General features: G+C 44.2%; 2 protein-coding genes across 4 annotated transcripts; one reads left to right on the forward strand and one right to left on the reverse strand.

Moving 5' to 3' along the window:
- Positions 1-592: 592 nt before the first annotated feature.
- On the reverse strand, positions 593-22,826 carry ubr7 (ubiquitin protein ligase E3 component n-recognin 7). The gene is made up of 12 exons (XM_085771181.1): positions 22,714-22,826; positions 21,985-22,108; positions 21,452-21,585; positions 12,188-12,248; positions 9,189-9,284; positions 8,249-8,302; positions 7,980-8,085; positions 4,402-4,469; positions 1,691-1,945; positions 1,065-1,239; positions 879-940; positions 593-732 (listed from the first exon to the last, which is right to left on the reverse strand). Exons 2-12 carry the CDS (start codon positions 22,099-22,101, stop codon positions 646-648), a joined length of 1,215 nt encoding a protein of 404 aa, XP_085627307.1. The 5' UTR covers positions 22,102-22,108; positions 22,714-22,826; the 3' UTR covers positions 593-645.
- A 374-nt stretch (positions 22,827-23,200) lies between these two features.
- LOC146961022 (uncharacterized) lies at positions 23,201-25,101 on the forward strand. Of its 3 annotated transcripts, none has more exons than XM_085771185.1 (2): positions 23,201-23,393; positions 24,648-25,101. In XM_085771185.1, the coding sequence occupies exons 1-2, from the start codon at positions 23,222-23,224 to the stop codon at positions 24,746-24,748; spliced, it is 273 nt and encodes a 90-aa protein (XP_085627311.1). In that variant the 5' UTR covers positions 23,201-23,221; the 3' UTR covers positions 24,749-25,101. The 3 variants fall into 3 exon arrangements, with proteins under 3 accessions (XP_085627311.1, XP_085627310.1, XP_085627308.1); XM_085771184.1 differs by having other exon boundaries at positions 23,207-23,416; positions 24,656-25,101; XM_085771182.1 differs by having other exon boundaries at positions 23,207-23,393; positions 24,597-25,101.
- The last annotated feature ends 790 nt before the right edge of the window (positions 25,102-25,891 follow it).

The raw sequence follows: 25,891 nt of genomic DNA on the forward strand, positions 1-25,891 counted from the left end.
CCGGACGGTCGATCGGTGGTTCGATTCCTTGGGCAAGACACTGAACCCACACTTGCCCCCCGATGAATGTGTGTGAAGGGTTGAATGTGACGTACAACCCACCCTGGTAACCCTGGTAACCCTGGTAACCCTGGTAACCCTGGTAACCGTACCCTCACCGTCGCCATGTGTCGCCACATGAACACGTGACCAGCTGACGTCGCTTTAACGTCGCTCGCCGACCGACGGAACAAAACGTTACGGCAGAAAACTACGTTCACGTTTTCTTAAATGTTGAATCACGGAGGAACGAGGTAAAACTCCTGTAGCTTCACGGTCCTGTTTCCATGACGACAGTTACATGTTTCTATGACGACAGTTATATTATATATATTATAGTGACCTCATCACTTTACTCGCCAAAACTTATTTTTACCCGCATTTGGCGATTTTAATCCTGCTGTTGAGCATGACATCATCATGACATCATCATCACATCATCATCACATCATCATGACATCACCATGACATCACAGGAACACGATGACATCACTACAGCTGGTTTGTTTTTATTGTTTTTATTGTTTTTCATTAAAAAGGAAACAAACAGGTGTTGACGTCCAATCAGCTGGTCCACAGGAAGTGATGTCAGAGGTCGTCAGGTCGTCAGGTGCAGGAGAAGGCGTCGTCTCGCCGTCTCTTCCTGCTCTGCTGCTGCTCGAAGAACTGACGGATGTCGTCGGGGGTAACCACCTGGCAAAGGTCAAAGGTCATCAGCTCACAGGTCAAAGGTCACGTTCAGGGTCAAAGGTCACGTTCAGGGTCAAAGGTCATCAGCTCACAGGTCAAAGGTCACGTTCAGGGTCAAAGGTCAAAGGTCACGTTCAGGTGAAACTCACTTTTCCTTCAGCAGCGAACCTCTGCAGGAAGTCCTTCAGCTCCGTCTTCATGTCGTTGTAGCCTGAAGAAAACACACAAACAAGGTAACACACCTACAAGTACATGTAGTATTAATGTAGTAGTACTGCAGTAGTACATCCATGTAGTAGTACGTGTAGTACTGCAGTAGTCCTGGTAGTACTGACCGTGGATGATCTCCAGCTGCTGAACGCGGTTCAGGTTGTCGAGAGCCGACATCAGCGGGTCTCTTCCTCCTGGTCCGTCTCGTTGCTGCTCGTTGTTCTTCCCTCTGGTCTCGTAGGCGACGACCGTGTCGCTGTCGTCCAGCAGGAAGCACAGGCCGGACTCGGACAGGCGATCCTAGGACACAGGGGACAGGACGGGTCACCGTGACAACATCAGAGCCTCCACGGTCACCGTGACAACACCAGAGCCGAAGCGGAAGCAGGAAGTACCGTCTCCATGTGAGTGAACAGATGATAAAACTCTGTTACGGTTCATGAAGAGAAACCAGCAGTTTGTTGTCACGGCAACAGAAGAATGTATTTAGTGTGACTACAGATCTGGTGTCACCAACGGACACGGGAAAGGAAGGACGCCATGTGGTCGCCATGGTGACGTCACTACGCCACCGTGAGTCTCTATGGTTACGGACTCTAAGGAGTTTTATTCTACAACAGTTTTACAACAAACTGCTGGTTTCTCTTCATGAACCGTAACAGAGTTTTATCATCCGTTCACTCACAGGGAGACTTTCAGAGTTGAGTTCCCATGGCGACGTTACTTCCTGCTTCTATTGGAGCTCAGTTACCTTGCAGGCGCTGCAGCAGCAGAGTCTAGATCGCCACGACGACGGCCAGAACACGGCTCCTGATTGGACAGTGCTCCCACCAATCGCCTGCAGCTCCTTCAGTCTGCAGCTAGGCTCCGCCCCCTCAGTCCGAGGCTCCGCCCCCTCATGGCTCAGAGGCTCCGCCCCCTCAGTCCGAGGCTCCGCCCCCTCATGGCTCCGAGGCTCCGCCCCCTCGCGGCTCCGCTTGCTGCTGGGCTCGATGACATCATCAACCTGCAGCGGTCGTGTTCGTTACACAGGTTAGTACTTTAACTAGTACTTTAACTAAAGCTGTGTCCCAATTCAGGGGCTGCAGCCTTCGGAGGACCCAGCCTACGCGGTCTCCGGGGGCAACGGCTTCGGAGGCTCCTCCGCCTCCGCATCAACCGTCGGTAAATGGGACGGTCTAGCCTTCAGAGCATTTCCTGATCCCAACGTAAACAACGCCCTAACGTAAACAACGCCCTAACGTAAACAACGGCCGGACGTTAAACATTTAAAAATGGCGCCTGCAACGGCTCTACCGCTCCTCCGCCCCTCACTTTTTTTTTTTTTTTTTTAAAGAAGTAGAATCAATACAAGGGCAGTTATCATTAATATACTAATAAACAAACCATTGAACAGCAGCCAGGGGGGGGGGGGGGCTTCAGGCTATTAAGTGAATAGAGAATAAAGAGCAGAGTAATGTGTTTTCATAGCTTTCTTATTAAAAGTTGTCACACTCGGATGCTTTGCCTCTGCTCCTCACCTGTGCAGCCAGAGCAGAGCAGAGCTCAGCAGCGGGCAGCCACACCTCCGAGCCGCAGAGCCGGGTTACCATGGCTACAGCACAGAGCCGGGTTACCGTGGCTACAGCACAGAGCTGCTACGTTCGATAGCTAACGGCTAGGTTGCTAATAACAACAACGGTGCAGCAAAGCATCTTGGGATACGGGAGGCCGCGAAGGATACTAGCGGTGCATCCTTCGAATGCAGGGGAAAGGAGGACGCATCTGGAGGAGCCTTCGAATTTGGACGAATTGGGACAAGACAGCCTTCACACAGCGCTGTGACGTCATCGGCCTTCAAATGCAGCCTCCGAAGGATGCAGCCCCTGAATTGGGACACAGCTTAATACTCCACGCATTGCAACACAAAACTGCTTTGCTTGTGCACACAGAAATAGTAATGTTTCTCATTCATTTCAGATCTGTCTAAACGGTGATAGTGGCATGAAACATTTTGAAACTTAAAAACTTTATTTTTAAACTCGACCGGAAACAGCTGTGACGTTGCAGGGTGTTCTGATTGGTGTTATATCGGTTAAGTGAAGTTTCCTACGGCAGATTACCTGTGCAGGGAGTAGGGAGTAGGGAGTATAGGGAGTAGGGAGTAGGGAGTATAGGGAGTAGGGAGTATAGGGAGTAGGGAGTAGGGAGTATAGGGAGTAGGGAGTATAGGGAGTAGGGAGTATAGGGAATAGGGAGTAGGGAGTATAGGGAGTAGGGAGTATAGGGAGTAGGGAGTATAGGGAGTAGGGAGTATAGGGAATAGGGAGTAGGGAGTATAGGGAGTAGGGAGTAGGGAGCAGGGAGTAGGGAGTATAGGGAATAGGGAGTAGGGAGTATAGGGAGTAGGGAGTAGGGAGTATAGGGAGTAGGGAGTATAGGGAATAGGGAGTATAGGGAATAGGGAGTAGGGAGTATAGGGAGTATAGGGAATAGGGAGTAGGGAGTATAGGGAATAGGGAGTATAGGGAATAGGGAGTAGGGAGTATAGGGAATAGGGAGTAGGGAGCAGGGAGTATAGGGAGTATAGGGAATAGGGAGTAGGGAGTATAGGGAATAGGGAGTAGGGAGTATAGGGAATAGGGAGTGGGGAGTATAGGGAATAGGGAGTAGGGAGTATAGGGAATAGGGAGTAGGGGGAGTAGGGAGTATAGGGAATAGGGAGTAGGGAGTATAGGGAATAGGGAGTAGGGAGTATAGGGAATAGGGAGTAGGGAGTATAGGGAGTATAGGGAGTAGGGAGTATAGGGAATAGGGAGTAGGGAGTATAGGGAATAGGAAATAGGGAGTCGGGAATAGGGAGTAGGGAATAGGGAGTATAGGGAGTAGGGAGTATAGGGAGTAGGGAGTATAGGGAATAGGGAATAGGGAGTCGGGAATAGGGAGTAGGGAGTATAGGGAATAGGGAGCAGGGAGTATAGGGAGTATAGGGAGTATAGGGAATAGGGAGTATAGGGAATAGGGAATAGGGAGTCGGGAATAGGGAGTAGGGAATAGGGAGTATAGGGAATAGGGAGTAGGGAGCAGGGAGTATAGGGAGTATAGGGAGTAGGGAGTATAGGGAATAGGGAGTAGGGAGTATAGGGAGTAGGGAGTAGGGAGTATAGGGAGTAGGGAGTATAGGGAGTAGGGAGTATAGGGAGTAGGGAGTAGGGAGTATAGGGAATAGGGAGTAGGGAGTATAGGGAGTAGGGAGTAGGGAGTATAGGGAGTAGGGAGTATAGGGAATAGGGAGTAGGGAGTATAGGGAGTAGGGAGTATAGGGAATAGGGAGTAGGGAGTATAGGGAATAGGGAGTAGGGAATAGGGAGTAGGGAATAGGGAGTAGGGAGTAGGGAGCAGGGAGTAGGGAGTAAACTGTGGATCGGAACGCAGCCTTTGGTTACTATGGTAACACAGACGTGTCCAGTTTCATCCTCTCACCTGTTCTTGTTTGTTCTGAACTGTGTTTGAATTTCCTCCAGTTTCCTCCTTCACCTGCGCTGCTGCACCTGAAACTGACCAGGAAGTAGATCACAACCAGGAAGTAGCTCAACCAGGGCTGTGTTCGAAATCACCCCCTATCACGGATGTAGTGCACTAACTATATAGTGTGTTCGCCATTTTGTAGTGTTGTTTGAATTCTCCGCGATTAATTTCATCCACTATGTAGTGGATGACAAAACACCCACAATGCACCGCAAAATTGAGTGAACAAGCGATGTACACTACTTTCTACTCCCGTATCCCACAATGCAATGCAGTCGCGTTTTGCCAGAGAAGAAGAGGAAGCTAATTAGCATGTTAGCTACGATTTATTTAGGCAATTTACCAAAAAAACTCCTCAGACGTATTTGCCTTCGCTCCGTTTGCCTGAGCAGCAGGAGTTGGGCAGCAGCATCCCAACATTAACAGGCAGCATTACATCAATCTGATAAAGAAACTGTAGTAGAATATGTAGTAAATACGATCTGACGAGCTAAGCTAATAGCCACAGAGCCGCTAACGGCTCACGGTCGGGACGCACAACAGCAGTTTACCAAATCAAACTTCCGATATTTCAACAGCTTATTGTCCGAGTAACACAACCACACAGAATAACATCCTAAAATGTTCCCGCAAGGGTCTGGTTTTTATTATTTTATTTTTATGTGTCCGGTTTGTTTCATACATCCATGGTTTGTTTACATGATTCTCGGCGCGTCTGCTTCCGTCACAGCAGTAGGCTAACACGCTAACACGCTAACACCTGGCGCATCAGCTGACGCAACCACGTCCAGAAAATTACCGTCTAGTGTCCGAATTCTCCTCCCGTCGTTCCCTACATCGTGTACATGATGTAGTCCACTATATCATATACATGATGTAGTGGATAGGGAGTGAGTGAGTGAGTGGATGATTTCGAACACAGCCCAGGAAGTAGCTCACACACAGGAAGTAGCTCAACCAGGAAGTAGCTGACAACCAGGAAGTAGCTCAACCAGGAAGTAGCTGACAACCAGGAAGTTGTGTCACTACCCGTTTTGCATCGCTACCCGATCTGTGACTTGGACAAACTTCATTAGGGCGCTGCCCGATTTGCGTACAGTCTGCCATCCAGTCCTCCCATTAAGCTGGTCTGCCCTCTCTTCCTATGAACCAGTCTGCCATCCAGTCCTCCATTAAGCTGGTCTGTCCTCTCTTCCTATGAACCAGTCTGCCATCCAGTCCTCCATTAAGCTGGTCTGTCCTCTATGAACCAGTCTGCCATCCAGTCCTCCATTAAGCTGGTCTGTCCTCTATGAACCAGTCTGCCATCCAGTCCTCCATTAAGCTGGTCTGTCCTCTCTATGAACCAGTCTACCATCCAGTCCTCCATTAAGCTGGTCTGTCCTCTATGAACCAGTCTGCCATCCAGTTTTCCCTGTTAAAGGGTTTTCCATGGAGTTTTTCCTCAGTGGATGTGAGGGTCTAAGGACAGAGGATGTTGTTATGATGGGATGTAAAGCCATTTGAGGCAAACTGTTGGTAAAAACGGGCTATACAAATAAAACTGCCTTGCCTTGCCTTTACTCTTGTCTTTTCTCGCCGGCCTCATCACCATGACAACCACAAACAATCACAACTAACCACTAGGGGTGTAAGAAAATATCGATACGGCACAATATCGCGATATTTTGAACGGCGATACTGTATCGATACAAGGACGCCAAGTATCGATATTTTATTATATAAATTGAGATGGAAAAAAAAGGTGAATTTATTTTTTTTGGTACTAAAGTAGTAGTTGCTTGTTCAGCCCAGTAGATGGCGTTGTTGGGGGCATCAGAGGAAGAGATCAGGAAAGCCCCATCATTGTTTTAATCACAGGTTTATAAAGTGTAGAATGTGCCACAGTGCGACCGACACCGACTGATACTCCTCCGTAGCAAAGCAAACCCCAGTGCAGTGTGCTGGATGAGCTCGGCTTTCTACGCCGTGGAGGACCAGGAGAGACCGGGGCTGCACCTGGTGCAACCCCACTGAGGCGTCACCTCAGGCGGCTTGTCAGATCACCTAAATGGGGCAAGCCAGGCTGCGTCTGTGCCGAGCTACATGCTAATCCACACACGCTAACAGCGCCTGCACTCATGCCACCAAGCGTCCGCTCCCTCGTCAACAACACGGATTACTGCAGACTGTTCACAGCTTCTCAGCGTAGCGGAGGAGCCGCTGTGTTCACGTTGTCACGGAAACCAGGTAGAACCGGAGCACCGCGAGCGCTGCAGCCCAGCTGGAGGAGCTAATGCTACAGAGCTGACCATAGACTGTAGAGCCGACAGGCTCCGCTAGCCGCTAAGCTAACGGGAGCTGGTGTTGTTGTGGTGCGAGATGCCGTGGTAGGTTCCGCTCACTGCTCAGCACACGGGGAAATCCACAGCTGTTTGTTGTGTTTGTGTGACGGACGAGTGTCTCTCACTGCCAGTGTCTGTGTGTGACTGCAGTCTGTGTGACTGCAGCCTTTATTGCTAGACAGGACGTGAAAGCGCAGGAGTGTAAATATACAGCAGGTTATGTCAGTCTCAGATAATAAGGTTATTTCATTTTCAATTTAACATTTTTATTTAAATGTAAAACTACATATTTAATTTTATTTTTTACTTGTAGGAGTGCAGCAATCTACATGTTTGTATTTAATTAATTTGAACTAGTATGAAATACAAACAATTTGTCAGATGGCATATATTTGCCCATTTTGCATCAATACAAAAGATTGAAGTGAGGTAAACAGACTGAGAAGTTTGTCTTATTAGAAAACACAGATGTTAACAAAGTTTTCATTTGGTGATGAATTACTACTTTCATTTCAATGTAAATATAGGCCTACAACTCGGATTTTAAGATGCATAATACATTCTTAGTTTTTCAGTGAACTATGTAATATCGCAATATATCGCACAATTTGGATATCGCAATATATCGCAATATATCGTATCGTGACCCAAGTATCGTGATACGTATCGTATCGTGAGGTCCTTGCCAATACACACCCCTACTAACCACAACACGGCTGTCTTATGACGGACGTCCACGGTGCTACAACATGTCAGTTAAACAGACTGACATACTGGTCTGCACATGCACAGACCAGTATTTACACAAATCGGGCAGCGATGCAAATCGGGTAGTGACAAGTAGCTCACACAGGAAGTAGCTCACAACCAGGAAGTAGCTCACACACAGGAAGTAGCTCACACAGGAAGTAGCTCACACACAGGAAGTAGCTCACACAGGAAGTAGCTCACACAGGAAGTAGCTCACACAGGAAGTAGCTCACACAGGAAGTAGCTCACACACAGGAAGTAGCTCACACAGGAAGTAGCTCACACACAGGAAGTAGCTCACAACCAGGAAGTAGCTCACACAGGAAGTAGCTCACACACAGGAAGTAGCTCACACAGGAAGTAGCTCACACAGGAAGTAGCTCACACAGGAAGTAGCTCACACAGGAAGTAGCTCACACAGGAAGTAGCTCACACAGGAAGTGTCAGCTGATTGGTTACCTGCCAGGTGAGCGGCGTAGGTCCAGAGGAACGAGTGTTTGTTCATACACGACTCACAGATCATCTCCTGCAGCTCCACGCAGTCTGGGGCCGCACGGCCCAGGTGCTGCAGCACACAACAATGATAATAATAGTAATAGATTACATTTATATAACATTTATATAGCTGAACAGGTGAGGTTCAGGCTACACATGGTCCTGGTCTACACCTGGTCCTGGTCTACACCTGGTCCTGGTCTACACCTGGTCCTGGTCTACAGGGGACTCACCCGGCCGTGCAGCCAGTCCTCACACACCACACACTGGATCATCTCGTCCTCCACCTGCCATGAAAACAACCACACACAGAGACAGAAGTGGTCAGGTGAGTCTCAGGTCTCAGGTGAGGGTCTAGAGTCTAGGGTTTAGGGTTAACTCTAGACCCTAGACCGTAGACCAGGTCTAGGGTTGAAAACAACCACAGACAGACACAGAGACAGACAGAAGGTCAGGTGAGTCTCAGGTCTCAGGTGAGGGTCTAGCGTCTAGCGTTAACTCTAGACCCTAGACCTGAGACCTGAGACCAGGTCTAGGTGGTCTCACCTGGTCTAGGGGGTCTCACCTGGTCTAGGTGGTCTCACCTGGTCTAGGGGTTCTCACCTGGTCTAGGGGGTCTCACCTGGTCTAGGTGGTCTCACCTGGTCTAGGTGGTCTCACCTGGTCTAGGTGGTCTCACCTGGTCTAGGGGGTCTCACCTGGTCTAGGGGGTCTCACCTGGTCTAGGTGGTCTCACCTGGTCTAGGTGGTCTCACCTGATCTAGGGGGTCTCACCTGGTCTAGGTGGTCTCACCTGATCTAGGGGGTCTCACCTGGTCTAGGTGGTCTCACCTGATCTAGGGGGTCTCACCTGGTCTAGGTGGTCTCACCTGGTCTAGGTGGTCTCACCTGATCTAGGGGGTCTCACCTGGTCTAGGTGGTCTCACCTGGTCTAGGGGGTCTCACCTGGTCTAGGGGGTCTCACCTGGTCTAGGGGGTCTCACCTGGTCTAGGGGGTCTCACCTGGTCTAGGGGGTCTCACCTGGTCTTGGGGGTCTCACCTGGTCTAGGTGGTCTCACCTGGTCTAGGGGGTCTCACCTGGTCTAGGGGGTCTCACCTGGTCTAGGTGGTCTCACCTGGTCTAGGGGGTCTCACCTGGTCTAGGGGGTCTCACCTGGTCTAGGGGGTCTCACCTGGTCTTGGGGGTCCGGGTACGGTCGGCTGCAGGTGCAGTAAAGTCCAAAGAAGTTGTGACTGTATTTATTCAGAGAGTTGTTGTCATCTTTGTCCTGAAACAAACACAACGTCATGACACCTGTACTAGGGCTGCACAATTAATCGAATTTTAATCACGATCACGATTTTGGCTGCCACGATTAAATTAAGATGATCGTCACGATTATTAACATGTAAAAAAACGGGCTGTGCTGCATCAAATCAAGCGCTTTCTCAACCAATAGTCCGCCAACCACCAGGGGGCGAAGGAGAGGTCAGGGCTCCATGAAGCTGCCTAACTAACAAGCAGCGCATCCTCCCTTTACATGTTGTTTACAGTCCAGTGTGTGTCCCGGCTGGTCAGTCAGATGCTGCTGTACCGTGTCACCTTCTGCGCCCGGTGTTACGTCTCACTCAGACTGTATGGATCTCACTCTGACGTGAGAGTGAGACGATGTCGGCAGCAGACGGTGACAGTATGTAGCAGACCTGCAAACTCCAGAGAGTAAAAAAGGTGACAAGGTCCGAAAAACCAAACCAACCCCCCCCCCCCCTGGAGAAAATTTTTGTGATTTTAATATGCAAGTTATGCTTTTTGGAGCGTTCCCAGTTAAACAGAGAGCAAATCTCTCATTAAAAAGACAGCTTTGAGAGAAAAAGTACACCTCAATCAGGTGGGGTCAGCTGCAGAAAATGTTCACATTATTTGACTAAAAATGATGCATCAGTTTGGATGACCACATGACCTGTGGCTTTCAGCTTTCTATGATTATATTTAGCCTACTGTTTACAGCTGAGAATATCAGGTATTGTCCCCCCTCCATTAAATACAGTGCTGTGAAAAAGTATTTGCCCCTTTCCTGATTTCTTACTTTTTTGCAGATTTGTCACACAATGTTTTTATTTATTTGTATAATATTTTGATGGGGCAGCCATCTTGGGAAGGTTTTCACCACTGTTCCAAGCTTTCTCCATTAGTGGATAAAGGCTCTCACCATGGATCACTGGAGCCTGGATGTGAGAGTGAAATTGAACCAGCTTTCCAAAAAAAATAAAAAGGTTTATCAAAGTTAGTTCATGATTTAACAAGAGGGGGCAATTACTTTTTCACATAGGATCAGGTAGGTTTGCATAGCTTTTTTCCCCTTAATAAATGAAATCATAATTTAAAAAGTGCATTTTATATTTACCGTACTTCGGTCATCTTTGTCTAGGCTATTAAAAGTTGTTTGATGACTAATAACAAGTTTGAGTAAGAAATCAGGAAGGGGAAAATACTTTTTCACAGCATTGTATGTAGCCTGGGGGTTGAAAATCACAGCACATAAAATGAGTGTGTATCACGTCTTTCCACATCCGTTCTTCCTTCGCCTTTCAAACGGAGCAGAACCGGTCTGACAGAACACCAGCGGTAGAAGCAGGTATGGAGCTGTGTGCCGCGAACGTGCATGAAAAAACAAGCACGGCGAATGTGCGGCGCGCCGCGTGCATAACTCGCGCCCACATTGAAAGTATGTGAGCAAAAGACGCTACAGCTGAATGGCCCCGATGCACACACACACGCTTATCCAAGGCGCCTGTCATCATAGTTTTCTGCGTTCCACCGATACATCACATAACTTCCCGCGTGTCGTTTCAAAATAAAAGCTGTCCGATATGTTTATCGAGACTCTATCACCCCCCCCCCCCCCCCCTTTTGAAAAACTCCCCGGTTCTGCACGATTCACGTAAACGACCCAGTTGACCAGAAAAACGGCGATTATAGCCGAAAGGCGACTAGTTTGCAGGTATGATGTAGACATGACGTGTGTCTGTGTCTGGTCAGTCAGCACCTCAGGCTGTCTACTGTCGCCGTCTCGCTCTGGATCGGATGGAGGTCGGGCTGTGGGGTGGTCTCGAAGCTGGACCGAGACCCCGTCACCCCACGCGGCCGTTCTGGTGTTAATTACATACGTCGTGTAAATAAAACGTTCCGACCGTGATCATAACGGCCGGTAACGGCGATCTATGGCCGTTTTGGTGGCAGCACAGTTGAGCCTGGCCGACCTGCTGGACGCTGCCTGTGTGAAAACACTTGGTCTGTTCATTAAATGTTTTTAATTCGTTCCAAATTGCTGCTGAACCACCCGTGCTGTGCTTTGGTCCATGCTAGACAGACTCTTGCCCACACATCTCTGTGTATCATTGATGGCAAAAATTAAGTTTTACCTATAGCTACTTTGAAATTACATTTCAGAGCCTGTACTTTCTTACTTTTATTTGAGTAAAGGAGTTGAATCAGCAGCTACTTCTACCAGATTTATTTTTTGTTTTTTACACAAGTATCTGTACGCTACTGTACAGAATGACACCTCTGCACTCTGCAATGGCATTTATTTTTCGCTAGCCCTTTGTCTTGGGTAAATTTTATTTTAGGCTATTATTTATTTTTATTTTACGTTTTATTTTGAACTGAAAGCCTTGTTCACTTAGCCTATTGTTTGTTTCAAATAGAAAGTGCAATAAAAACATGTTTTATCTAACATAATGTATAATCCTGATTAATAATCGTGATTTCAATATCGACAAAAATAATCGTGATGATCATTTTGGCCATAATCGTGCAGCCCTAACCTGTACACACCTAGTACACCTGTAGTACTACAGCTGTAGTACAGCTGTACTATACCTGTGACCCTGTATACATGTCTATGAACGTGACCCTAACCCTTGTGTGTGTGTGTGTGTGTGTCTCTGTGTGTGTGTGTGTGTGTGTGTGTGTGTCTCTGTGTGTGTGTGTGTGTGTGTGTGTGTGTCTCTGTGTGTGTGTGTGTGTGTGTGTGTGTGTGTGTGTGTGTCTCTGTGTGTGTGTGTGTGTGTGTGTGTCTCTGTGTGTGTGTGTGTGTGTGTGTGTCTCTGTGTGTCTCTGTGTGTGTGTGTGTGTGTGTGTGTGTGTGTGTGTGTGTGTGTCTCTGTGTGTGTGTGTGTGTGAACTCACAGGATGTAGGTGACACTGCAGCTCAGGGAACTTCCTGTTTCCACAGTCACAGCGGAAGTTCCTGTACAACACCACAGAAGAAGAAGTTCATTTAAATATTAACGTTGTTTAACATAGACATATAAAGTTGTTGTATTATGGGATGTCTGACTGGATAGTGAGCCCCATAGACATATGAAGTTGTTGTATTATGGGATGTCTGACTGGATAGTGAGCCCCATAGACATATAAAGTTGTTGTATTATGGGATGTCTGACTGGATAGTGAGCCCCATAGACATATAAAGTTGTTGTATTATGGGATGTCTGACTGGATAGTGAGCCCCATAGACATATAAAGTTGTTGTATTATGTAAATCACTAAATGTAGCCTAGTCTTAAAATTAGGCCTAAAGATGAACAAAGATTTCTTTTCTAACATATTTTGATTGGTGAAAAACAAGGAGCAAAAAGCCGTTTGGGGCAAATTACTCTGGGGCTGTGTTCGAAATCATCCACTCACTCACTCACTCACTCACTCACTATCCACTACATCATGTACACGATGTAGGGAACGACGGGAGGAGAATTCGGACACTAGACGGTAATTTTCTGGACGTGGTTGCGTCAGCTGATGCTCCAGGTGTTAGCGTGTTAGCATGTTAGCATGTTAGCCTACTGCTGCTACAGAAGCAGACGCGCCGAGAATCATGTAAACAAACCATGGACGTATGAAACAAACCGGACACATAAAAATAAAATAATAAAAACCAGACCCTTGCGGGAACATTTGAGGATGTGATTCTGTGTGGTTGTGTTACTCTACAATAAACTGTTGAAATATCGGAAGTTTGGTTTGGTAAACTGCTGTTTTGTGTCCCGACCGTGAGCCGTTAGCGGCTCTGTGGCTATTAGCTTAGCTCGTCAGATCGTATTTACTACATATTCTACTACAGTTTCTTTATTAGATTGATTTAACCCATTTAGACCGGGACAGCATTACCGCATTTCTACCATTAAAACCGGGGGCGCTGTTGCGTCATTCTACCTTTCAAACCGGGAAAGCGGATACGTCATTTTGTAGTCTTTGTAGTTTTTTCCGCCTATTTCCGGTCTCTTGGCCAATGAAATGCATCAGAATACACGTAGGAGCGTCGCAATGCCACATGGGACTTTAAAAAAAAAAAAAAAAAACTTTGAAATCATGGCGGAAGACGGAGGGAGCTCCGAAGTGAGTGAAAAAAGCGATCTTGATGAAAACTATTCACTCATTTTTATTGCTGATCCGGACTTTGAACCCTTGGAACCAATTGACCGGTATTTATGGACGAAGAATATGTTTTTAGACGACGAAGATGAGGACGATGATTTTGTAGGTTTTGAAACCGAGTAGGACGAATAATTACCACCCTAACGTAATCCTCGAAGGCGATTCAACCGCACCCCAGGGGCGAAAGTCACCTGCAGATGCAACACCGATCACCGATGGAGGTATTTATTATTGTTTATTATTATTACAGTAGGCTAATGAGAGCTACCGTATGTCTTTCTTCCTATGTTGTATCATGTTTACATCTTGCTAATGGGCATGTATTCGTATTATGCATAGGATTTTTATTCAGTCATCATCACATACAGTACTAGTATAAACAGTAACGTTATCTTACAGTCCAATGTAATTTCAATATAGATGGTAGGCCTATTATGCATAGGATTTTTATTCAACTGTAAACAGTAGCTTGCAGTCCAATGTAATTTACAATATAGACAGTAGCCTACATGTCACATAGTCACAACACATGAGAATTATGAATATTATGTTTTATATGAATATATAAATATTATGTTTTATATGAATATTATGTTTTATATTATGCTTTCATCCAAGGTAGCTTACCTGTGTCTATATTTTTTCAGGTATCTACACCTCCAGAACAACCAGGCAGCAGATGTGAACAGAGATGACAAGCTCTGGAAAATGTGCTGGTTCCTGAACTACCTCACTGCCCAATCCCAGGCACTTATTCTTGTACTGACACTTTATTTTTTTACATTTTTGATTGAAAATAGTGCTGCTTGGGGCAGTGTTTAGCCCCATGTGTTGAGGCTATGGTTCTCACTGCCATTTCCTGTCAACTCTCCTGTTCAATAAAGGCGAAAAAGCCTTTTTTTCTCAATTTGCTGAGTTTGTTGATTTTTTAAAAAACTTTATTGAAGGTTTGGACAAATAAACTCAACTTCTCATGAAAGCCACAGGTATAAGCTCTCAAATACTTTTTGAATTTCATTTCTATCTGCTACAGAGCCTGAGAAATCAATTATTTAGTAGGCGTTGACACTTATGTTGAATTTCCAGAAAAACTTCAGGTTTTAGGGGGTTATTTTAAAATCGTCCTTAGGTTTTACAGGCATTTTTTCCAGGCGTTTTAGGCCTAAATGGGTTAATGCTGCCTGTTAATGTTGGGATGCTGCTGCCCAACTCCTGCTGCTCAGGCAAACGGAGCCAAGGCAAATATGTCTGAGGAGTTTTTTTGGTAAATTGCCTAAATAAATCGTAGCTAACATGCTAATTAGCTTCCTCTTCTTCTCTGGCAAAACACGACCGCATTGCATTGTGGGATACGGGAGTAGAAAGTAGTGTACATCGCTTGTTCACTCAATGTTGCGGTGCATTGTGGGTGTTTTGTCATCCACTACATAGTGGATGAAATTAATCGCGGAGAATTCGAACAACACTACAAAACGGCGAACACACTATATAGTGCACTACATCCGTGATAGGGGGTGATTTACAACACAGCCTGGGACAGTATTTGATTACGGATTATTTCTTTGAAAAGTAGCCTAGCTATCCTAATCAAGTTACTGTTCTGATTCCATTGCAAGTATTTAGTTGCGTTAAAATTAAATTATTGGTTACTTCATTCCCTCAAAAAGAAAAAAGAGAAGGACAGCGGAGCGTGGCGTGCTGTCACTGCGTGGACGGTCAGTACGTTTACATGCAGAGCTTCATCCAGCTCGGCTCAAAATCAGATTTTGGCGTCAAGTCAGACTTCTGTCCTTGTCTCAATATACATGCAACTGAGAAACTGAATAACTGACGGGTCCATCGCCCCCTCATGGTGTCACCTGTTGTTCCCCCCCCCCCCCCCGTCCTGTTGACTTCTCTGTCACCTCCTAAAAAACTGAATATTGCTGGTGGCGCTGTGTGAAATGCATTGAATCAGTGCTGATATTGGTTTTTTTCTTTACTTTGCGGGGTTCGGGCGGCTTCTCTGCTCCACTTGGTGCCGTCTCTACTGTTGTGGAGCATGAACACATGCATTGTCCAGTTCTACTCCGACTAAGGTGTTTACATGATGGAGAAAATCTAATTCCAATCACATTATCTGGGTGTCTTAATGGGAGTTCTCAACTCTGATTTCAGTCGGACTAAGGTGTTTACCTGCACTTCAGTTGTCCAGTTAGAGTCGGATTAAGGCAATAATTCGGTTTTTTCAAGTGTCATGTAAACGTACTGACTGTGACTGAAAGGAGAGACTGGTGGAGTAGGTTTATAGTTGTCTGATGGGAGCTGAGGGTCGGTCAGCTGCTCTCCACAAACACCGTGTGGTGCCCCAGCGCCAGTGGCCCGGTGGGGAGCGTGAGGTCCGTCGGTCCAGGACGGACGGGGAGACTTGTCTCTCTCTGACCTGTAGCACCACAGGACCACAGAGAGCCGCCTCGGCCTCGGCCTCCCGCTGCGTTTCTGGAGAGCAGCTGACCGACCGAGCCTCCGTTCTACCGGTAACTTCCAGAACAACACTCTGACTGGGTGGGTGGGTGGCGTGTTGCTAGGCTGCGTTGAGTGGTGCATTCACTGTCTGAACTGCAGTAGGGATTTTGAGTTCTCGCAAAACGTGTTTCCCTCTGTGTCTTTTTTTTTTTGAGGGGGAGGGGGGGGACCACGAGCCGGGCCACTCGGACATTGGGTCGGGGCCGGATGTGGCCCGCGGGCCGCCAATTGAATAGCCCTGGTCTACTAACCCTGTAGTAGATCAGGGTCTACTAACCCTGTAGTAGATCAGGGTCTACTAACCCTGTAGTAGATCAGGGTCTACTAACCCTGTAGTAGATCAGGGTCTACTAACCCTGTAGTAGATCAGGGTCTACTAACCCTGTAGTAGATCAGGGTCTACTAACCCTGTAGTAGATCAGGGTCTACTAACCCTATAGTAGATCAGGGTCTACTAACCCTGTAGTAGATCAGGGTCTACTAACCCTGTAGTAGATCAGGGTCTACTAACCCTGTAGTAGATCAGGGTCTACTAACCCTGTGGTAGATCAGGGTCTACTAACCCTGTGGTAGATCAGGGTCTACTAACCCTGTAGTAGATCAGGGTCTACTAACCCTGTAGTAGATCAGGGTCTACTAACCCTGTAGTAGATCAGGGTCTACTAACCCTGTAGTAGATCAGGGTCTACTAACCCTATAGTAGATCAGGGTCTACTAACCCTGTAGTAGATCAGGGTCTACTAATAGTCCAGGCAATTTACCTCATTTTGGACCCAAAAATAGAACTAATTGTCACAGAAGGTTTTTCACCATCCATCATTTCTATGAGGTGTCTAGAACAACATACTAAAAGTCCTAAGAAATCCTAGTTGGGGAAATATGTTTAATTCTCATCATTATTTACTGTATAAAGTCTATGGTGCTGACAACAATACACCCCAATGGGGCTATTTTTTTCCTTTACTCCTATCACAATGAAACTTTACATGATGAAAGTATCCATGAAATGTAACATTTTTTGTATTACAAGTTTCCTGGAAAATTAATTTGAATATGCAAATGAGCAATACACTAATCAAATATGCCCAAAATACACCCGAACAGGCTTCTTTTTTTCCTTTACTCCTACTACAATCACACTTCACACAATAAAAGTATACATGAAAAGTAACATTTCTGTATTTCAAGTTTCTTGGAAAATTAATTTTAAATATGTAAATGAGCTCAACACTAATTGACTTATGGTCAAGAAGCCATAAAGCTGCAAGCAGCAAAAACAGGGGCCAAATAACTTAGTTCTTAGTCCCGCTCATATGTTGTTGAACATAACAGCATATTTAATATAACATCACATACAGTCGTTGAAACGACTTTGATGAATTCTGACTTTCTTCTGATGTTCTCTGCAAACTGGGAGGAAAGTCGTTAGGTAAGGCTTGTTCGCTAATAAAAAAAAAAGAATTTAGAAAGCAACTGGAGACAAGACTGTGTAATTAATTCTTAAGGTCAATATCGGTCTTTTAAGTGTGGCAAGTGACATGTGTGTATGCATAAGTCAAGTGTGGCAAGTGACAGCACTCAGTGCATAGGTTAACTTATTGAATGGACATGAATGTGTTAGTTATTTGGCCCCTGTTGCTGCTTGTGGCTTTATGTCTTCTTGACCATAAGTCAATTAGTATTGAGCTCATTTACATATTTAAAATTAATTTTCCAAGAAACTTGAAATACAGAAACGTTACTTTTCATGTATACTTTTAGTGTGATTGTGGTAGGAGTAAAGGAAGAAAATACGTCTTTTCGGGTGTATTTTGGCCGTACAGTATTCCATTAGTGTATTGCTCATTTGCATATTCAAATTCATTTCCCAAGAAACTTGTAATACAAAAAATGTTACTTTTAATGTCTATTTTCATTGTGTAAAGTTTCATTGTGGTAGGAGTAAAGGAAAAAAAGAAGCCTATTCGGGTGTATTTTGGGCATATTTGATTAGTGTGAGGCTCATTTGCATATTCAAATTAATTTTCCAGGAAACTTGTAATACAAAAAATGTTACATTTCATGGATACTTTCATTATGTAAAGTTTCATTGTGGTAGGAGTAAAGGAAAACAATAGCCCCATTGGGGTGTATTGTTGTCAGCACCATAGACTTTATAAGGTAAATAATGATGAGAATTAAACATATTTCCCCAACTAGGATTTCTTAGGACTTTTAGTATGTTGTTCTAGACACCTCATAGAAATGATGTATGGTGAAAAACATTCTGTGACAATTAGTCTGTCGTAAAACGCTATTTTGCCTGGACTATAACCCTGTAGTAGATCAGGGTCTACTAACCCTATAGTAGATCAGGGTCTACTAACCCTGTAGTAGATCAGGGTCTACTAACCCTGTAGTAGATCAGGGTCTACTAACCCTGTAGTAGATCAGGGTCTACTAACCCTGTGGTAGATCAGGGTCTACTAACCCTGTAGTAGATCAGGGTCTACTAACCCTGTAGTAGATCAGGGTCTACTAACCCTATAGTAGATCAGGGTCTACTAACCCTGTAGTAGATCAGGGTCTACTAACCCTATAGTAGATCAGGGTCTACTAACGCTATAGTAGATCAGGGTCTACTAACCCTATAGTAGATCAGGGTCTACTAACCCTGTAGTAGATCAGGGTCTACTAACGCTATAGTAGATCAGGGTCTACTAACCCTGTAGTAGATCAGGGTCTACTAACGCTATAGTAGATCAGGGTCTAATAACCCTATAGTAGATCAGGGTCTACTAACGCTATAGTAGATCAGGGTCTACTAACCCTATAGTAGATCAGGGTCTACTAACGCTATAGTAGATCAGGGTCTACTAACCCTGTAGTAGATCAGGGTCTACTAACCCTGTAGTAGATCAGGGTCTACTAACCCTGTAGTAGATCAGGGTCTACTAACCCTGTAGTAGATCAGGGTCTACTAACCCTGTAGTAGATCAGGGTCTACTAACCCTATAGTAGATCAGGGTCTACTAACGCTATAGTAGATCAGGGTCTACTAACCCTGTAGTAGATCAGGGTCTAATAACCCTATAGTAGATCAGGGTCTACTAACCCTATAGTAGATCAGGGTCTACTAACCCTGTAGTAGATCAGGGTCTACTAACCCTATAGTAGATCAGGGTCTACTAACCCTGTAGTAGATCAGGGTCTACTAACCCTGTAGTAGATCAGGGTCTACTAACCCTATAGTAGATCAGGGTCTACTAACCCTGTAGTAGATCAGGGTCTACTAACCCTATAGTAGATCAGGGTCTACTAACCCTGTAGTAGATCAGGGTCTACTAACCCTGTAGTAGATCAGGGTCTACTAACCCTGTAGTAGATCAGGGTCTACTAACCCTATAGTAGATCAGGGTCTACTAACCCTGTAGTAGATCAGGGTCTACTAACCCTATAGTAGATCAGGGTCTACTAACCCTGTAGTAGATCAGGGTCTACTAACCCTGTAGTAGATCAGGGTCTACTAACCCTGTAGTAGATCAGGGTCTACTAACCCTATGGGCTTAGAGAGGAACTCGTCTGGTTTCTGTTCTAACCTGCTGGTCACCTGCTGGTCACCTGCTGGTAACCTGCTGGTAACCTGCTGGTTACCTGCTGGTAACCTGCTGGTAACCTGCTGGTCACCTGCTGGTAACCTGCTGGTCACCTGCTGGTAACCTGCTGGTCACCTGCTGGTCACCTGCCTGGCCCAGCAGTCGATGCAGCGTCTTCTTTATAGAGTCTTTATATGGCTATGTTGTTTAAACCTTCACATCATCGTATTGATGCTGTATTGATCCACTATTGATCACTGTATTGGTACTGTACTGATTCTGTATTGATTCTGTATTGATCCAGTATTGATCCAGTATTGATCCTGTATTGATTCTGTATTGATCCTGTATTGATTCTGTATTGATCGAGTATTGATACTGTATTATCTGTATTGATCCTGTATTGATTCTGTATTGATCGAGTATTGATTCTGTATTGATCCTGTATTGATCCTGTATTGATCCTGTATTGATCCTGTATTGATTCTGTATTGATCCTGTATTGATTCTGTATTGATCCAGTATTGATCCTGTATTGATCCAGTATTGATCACTGTATTGGTACTGTATTGATTCTGTATTGATCCTGTATTGATCCTGTATTGATCCTGTATTGATCCAGTATTGATTCTGTATTGATCCTGTATTGATCCTGTATTGATCCAGTATTGATCCAGTATTGATTCTGTATTGATCCAGTATTGATTCTGTATTGATCCTGTATTGACCAAGTATTGATACTGTATTGATCCTGTATTGATCCTGTATTGATCCAGTATTGATTCTGTATTGATCCTGTATTGATCCTGTATTGATACTGTATTATCTGTATTGATCCTGTATTGATTCTGTATTGATCGAGTATTGATACTGTATTATCTGTATTGATCCTGTATTGATCCTGTATTGATCCAGTATTGATTCTGTATTGATCCTGTATTGATCGAGTATTGATACTGTATTATCTGTATTGATTCTGTATTGATCCTGTATTGATTCTGTATTGATACTGTATTGATCCTGTATTGATCCAGTATTGATCCTGTATTGATCCAGTATTGATACTGTATTGATCCTGTATTGATCCAGTATTGATCCTGTATTGATCCTGTATTGATTCTGTATTGATCCTGTATTGATCCAGTATTGATTCTGTATTGATCCAGTATTGATTCTGTATTGATCCTGTATTGATCGAGTATTGATACTGTATTATCTGTATTGATCCTGTATTGATTCTGTATTGATTCTGTATTGATACTGTATTGATCCTGTATTGATCCAGTATTGATCCTGTATTGATCCAGTATTGATACTGTATTGATCCTGTATTGATCCAGTATTGATCCTGTATTGATCCAGTATTGATCCTGTATTGATTCTGTATTGATCCTGTATTGATCCTGTATTGATCCAGTATTGATTCTGTATTGATCCTGTATTGATCCTGTATTGATCCAGTATTGATTCTGTATTGATCCTGTATTGATCCTGTATTGATCCAGTATTGATCCTGTATTGATCCAGTATTGATACTGTATTGATCCTGTATTGATCCAGTATTGATCCTGTATTGATCCAGTATTGATCCTGTATTGATTCTGTATTGATCCTGTATTGATCCAGTATTGATCCAGTATTGATTCTGTATTGATCCTGTATTGATTCTGTATTGATCCAGTATTGATTCTGTATTGATCCTGTATTGATTCTGTATTGATCCTGTATTGATCCAGTATTGATCCTGTATTGATTCTGTATTGATCCAGTATTGATCCTGTATTGATTCTGTATTGATCCTGTATTGATTCTGTATTGATCCTGTATTGATTCTGTATTGATCCTGTATTGATCCTGTATTGATCCTGTATTGATCCTGTATTGATTCTGTATTGATCCTGTATTGATTCTGTATTGATCGGTGTGTTACACTCACCTCTTGGTGTAGAGTTCAAACAGGTCGTGACCTTCGTGACATTTGTACGAACACGCCAAACACACGCCGGCCGCTTCGCCGCCCTTCGGCGTGCAGGTGCTGCAGGCGTAGAGCGCCTGACGCTTCACGTAGCCCTGCACACACACACACACACACACACACACACACACACAGACACACACAGACACACAGAGACACACACACACACACACAGAGACACACACACACACAGATCGATGATCAGCTGATCAATAGATTAGAATATAAACATTAATCTGTTATTATGATAAACACGACTAGTTTCTCTGATACTGATGTAAACAAACTACACAGTATAGTACCAGGAAGTATCCGGTACCATACTGTGTGTTTACTATAGTAGAGGGTTAGTAGTAGTAGTAGTACTACTATAGTAGTACCTGAGGGTAGGAGCAGTGGTATAGTAGTAGTAGTAGTAGTAGTAGTAGTATAGTAGTACCTGAGGGTAGGAGCAGTGGTATAGTAGTAGTAGTAGTAGTAGTAATATGTAGTACCTGAGGGTAGGAGCAGTGGTCCGAGTCGCTTCCCGCCAAAACGGCCGAAGCTTCTTCCTCCAACTCCTCGTCTTCCTCCAGGACGTCGACCAGAGAGACGGTCTGTTCCTCACACATGCTGCTGCTGCACGCACACACACACACACACACACACACACACACAGAGAGACACACACACACACACACTGATGCTGCTGCACGCACACACACACACACACACACACACACAGAGACACACACACACACACACACACACTGATGCACGCACACACACACACACACACACACACACACTGATGCTGCTGCACGCACACACACACACAGAGATGCTGCTGCACACACACACACACACACAGAGACACACACACACACACACACGCACACACACTTTAGTTATCCTATTAACTCAACCTGACACTGGTTGTCATGGTAACCTGTAGGTCCTGTGTGTTAGATCTGCTGATCAACACCCACCACCCCATAATATGTCTGTATTATATTTGTCAACAGTAAAATAAATGAATAAAACAGACCAGAGGAGTTCAGCATGTTACCATGGTGATTTAACCTGGTGACAGGTGAACCGTTACCGTAACCCTGACGACAGTTAGACCTGAGGTTACCATGGTGACCAGGCATCGATCAGTCTGATCAGTTAGCTGTCTTCACTGCGTGCTAATGCTAATGCTAATGCTAATGCTAACGGCGCTAAAAACAACAGAAACTCACCGAGTCGAACTGGACCGAACCGGAAGTGAGAACGGACACGTCGCGCGGGCAGAAGCCGCCTCTCAGCGACCGGAGAACTGATCAATGATCAATACAACTGATCAATGATCAATACTGATCAATAAGGAGCTGCGGCTCAGTGCGGAGCTGTGCTGCTAGCTGCTAGCTGCTAGCTGCTAACTGATGACAACTTCCGGGTCGCTTCCGCGGGTCGTATTTGGCGGCAGTCTGGGGTCAGAGGTCACGAGGAGACCGGATCAATCAACAGCAGAGCCACGGATCAATACAGATCAATACATCCCATAATACATCCCATAATACATCCACGGACCAGCCAGAGAGGAAACGTAACCACGTCGTGACGCATTCACGTGCTAAAACACCAGCAGCTCTGTCGCTGCTGCCATAGCAACCGTATCATCCTCGAACTGACCGATTGGTCAAACCTGACGCGTCACTTTACGTAGGGTGCGTGATGACGTGATGACGTGAAGGCAGCAGATGAAAGATGGCGGCCGTGACGGTCTCAGCAGAGCTGAAGCTCCGGGACGGAACGAGACAGAAAACCCGCGTGCAGGTCCAAAACAACATGACGTCACTGATCCACGGGGTCCGCGAGCTCAACGCGAGCGTCTCGCGGCTCCTCACGGAGCTCGTGCAGCGGGAAAAAGCCCACGGAGGTGAGTTAGCATCCGCTGCTAATGTGTTAGCATCAGCATGTGTTTCTCTGTTTGTTTACATATCTATTGTTTACATATATCTATGTTTACATATCTATTGTTTACATATATCTATGTATATATATATATTGTTTACATATATCTATTGTTTACATATATCTATGTTTACATATCTATTGTTTACATATATCTATGTATATATATATATTGTTTACATATATCTATTGTTTACATATCTATGTTTACATATATCTATGTTTATATATCTATGTTTACATATATATATTGTTTACATATCTGTGTTTACATATCTATTGTTTACATATATCTATGTATATATATCTATTGTTTACATATATCTATTGTTTACATATATCTATGTTTACATATCTATTGTTTACATATATCTATGTATATATATCTATTGTTTACATATATCTATTGTTTACATATCTATGTTTACATATATCTATGTTTATATATCTATGTTTACATATATATATTGTTTACATATCTGTGTTTACATATCTATTGTTTACATATATCTATGTTTATATATCTATTGTTTACATATATCTATGTTTATATATCTATTGTTTACATATATCTATGTTTACATATATCTATGTTTATATATCTATTGTTTACATATATCTATTGTTTACATATCTATTGTTTACATATATCTATGTTTATATATCTATTGTTTACATATATCTATGTTTATATATCTATTGTTTACATATATCTATGTTTATATATCTATTGTTTACATATATCTATGTTTATATATCTATTGTTTACATATCTATTGTTTACATATATCTATGTTTATATATCTATTGTTTACATATATATATTGTTTACATATCTATGTATCTGTATCTGTATCCATGTGTTTGTCATAGTGTAGAGGGTTAGTACTCATGGATATATATTTATATATATTTATACTGACTATGTGATGGAGAGAAACCTGCAGCTGGAACTGAGGTTGTCATGGTGACGGTTACTATGCCCACAGATCTAATGTTACAGTGCAGGTCACCATGACAACCTGCACACAGTCATAGTTTTGACCGTAAACTCATCTTTGAGCCTGAACAGCAGCTGTTACCTTGGTTACCTGTTTACCTGTCGTCTCTGCTGCAGCTGTTACCTTGGTTACCTGTTTCACCTGTTTACCTGTCGTCTCTGCTGCAGCTGTTACCTTGGTTACCTGTTTCACCTGTTTACCTGTCGTCTCTGCTGCAGCTGAGGAGCACGAGGACGGTGATGAAGACGACGGTGATGAAGAGGAGACGGAGGATCCTCTGAAGCCTGAAACACCTCCAGCTAAAAGACTCAGAAGCTGAGACACCTGATGACATCACAGTGACGTCATCACCTGAGGATGACATCACAGCCTGACTTTGGATCAGTTCTCGGTGGAAACTTCGGCCTCAGTCTCTCTCCACTCCGTCATGTACACGATGTAGAACGACGGGAGGATTCAGACACTAGACGGTCATTTTCTGGACGTGGTTGAGTCAGCTGATGCTCCAGGTGTTAGCGTGTTAGCGTGTTAGCCTACTGCTGTGACGTAGCAGACGCGCCGAGAATCATGTAAACAAACCATGGACGTATGAAACAAACCGGACACATAAAATAAAATAATAAAAACCGACACTTGTGGAACATTTGAGGATGTGATTCTGTGTGGTTGTGTTACTCTACAATAAACTGTTGAAATATGAAGTTTAGTTTGGTCGACTACTGTTGTGTGTCCCGACCGTGAGCTGTGGCTATTAGCTTAGCTGGTTAGCTGTGGCTATTAGCTTAGCTCGTTAGCTGTGGCTATTAGCTTAGCTCGTTAGCTGTGGCTATTAGCTTAGCTGGTTAGCTGTGGCTATTAGCTTAGCTCGTTAGCTGTGGCTATTAGCTTAGCTGGTTAGCTGTGGCTATTAGCTTAGCTGGTTAGCTGGTATTTCCTCCATATTCTACTACAGTTTCTTTATCAGATTGATTTAATGCTGCCTGTTATTATGGGATGCTGCTGCCCAACTCCTGCTGCTCAGGCAAACGGAGCCAAGAGTTAAATAACTGCTAAATAACCTAAAGAAATCCTAGCTAACATGCTAATTAGCTTGCTGCTCGTCTTCTCTGGTAAAACACGACCGCATTGCATTGTGGGATACATACGGGAGTAGAAAGTAGTGTACATCGCTTGTTCACTCAGTGTTGCGGTGCATTGTGGGTGTTTTGTCGTCCACTACATAGTGGATGAAATTAATGGCGGAGAATTGGAACAACACTACAAAATGTTGAACACACGATAGAGTTAGTGAACTACATCGTGATAGGAGGAGATTTACTACACAGCCTTCATCTCCGACTGGAACAACGAATCAAAAACCAGTTTCAACCAGTTTTCAGTTCAGTTACAGAATTTCTCAACATGTCAGAAACAACTCATTTTCTGTAAAACGTTTTTTATTTCAACATGAACAAGATGAAAA

This window comes from Trachurus japonicus, chromosome 24 (genome assembly GCF_045865225.1).
Source record: "Trachurus japonicus isolate A0001 chromosome 24, Traja_1.0".
Classification (NCBI taxonomy): Eukaryota; Metazoa; Chordata; class Actinopteri; order Carangiformes; family Carangidae; genus Trachurus; species Trachurus japonicus.

Bases quoted from the DNA above. Each gene is read 5' to 3' on its own strand.
- ubr7 (XM_085771181.1), bottom strand. From the start codon at position 22,101: ATGTGTGAGGAACAGACCGTCTCTCTGGTCGACGTCCTGGAGGAAGAC. The intron at 8,303-9,188 runs GTGAGACCCCCT...TTTTCATGGCAG, and splicing joins ACCCGGACCCCCAAGACCAG to GTGGAGGACGAGATGATCCA. The intron at 4,470-7,979 runs GTAACCAATCAG...GGTCAGTTTCAG, and splicing joins CTACGCCGCTCACCTGGCAG to GTGCAGCAGCGCAGGTGAAG.
- LOC146961022 (XM_085771182.1), top strand. From the start codon at position 23,222: ATGGCGGCCGTGACGGTCTCAGCAGAGCTGAAGCTCCGGGACGGAACG. The intron at 23,394-24,596 runs GTGAGTTAGCAT...TCTCTGCTGCAG, and splicing joins GCGGGAAAAAGCCCACGGAG to CTGTTACCTTGGTTACCTGT.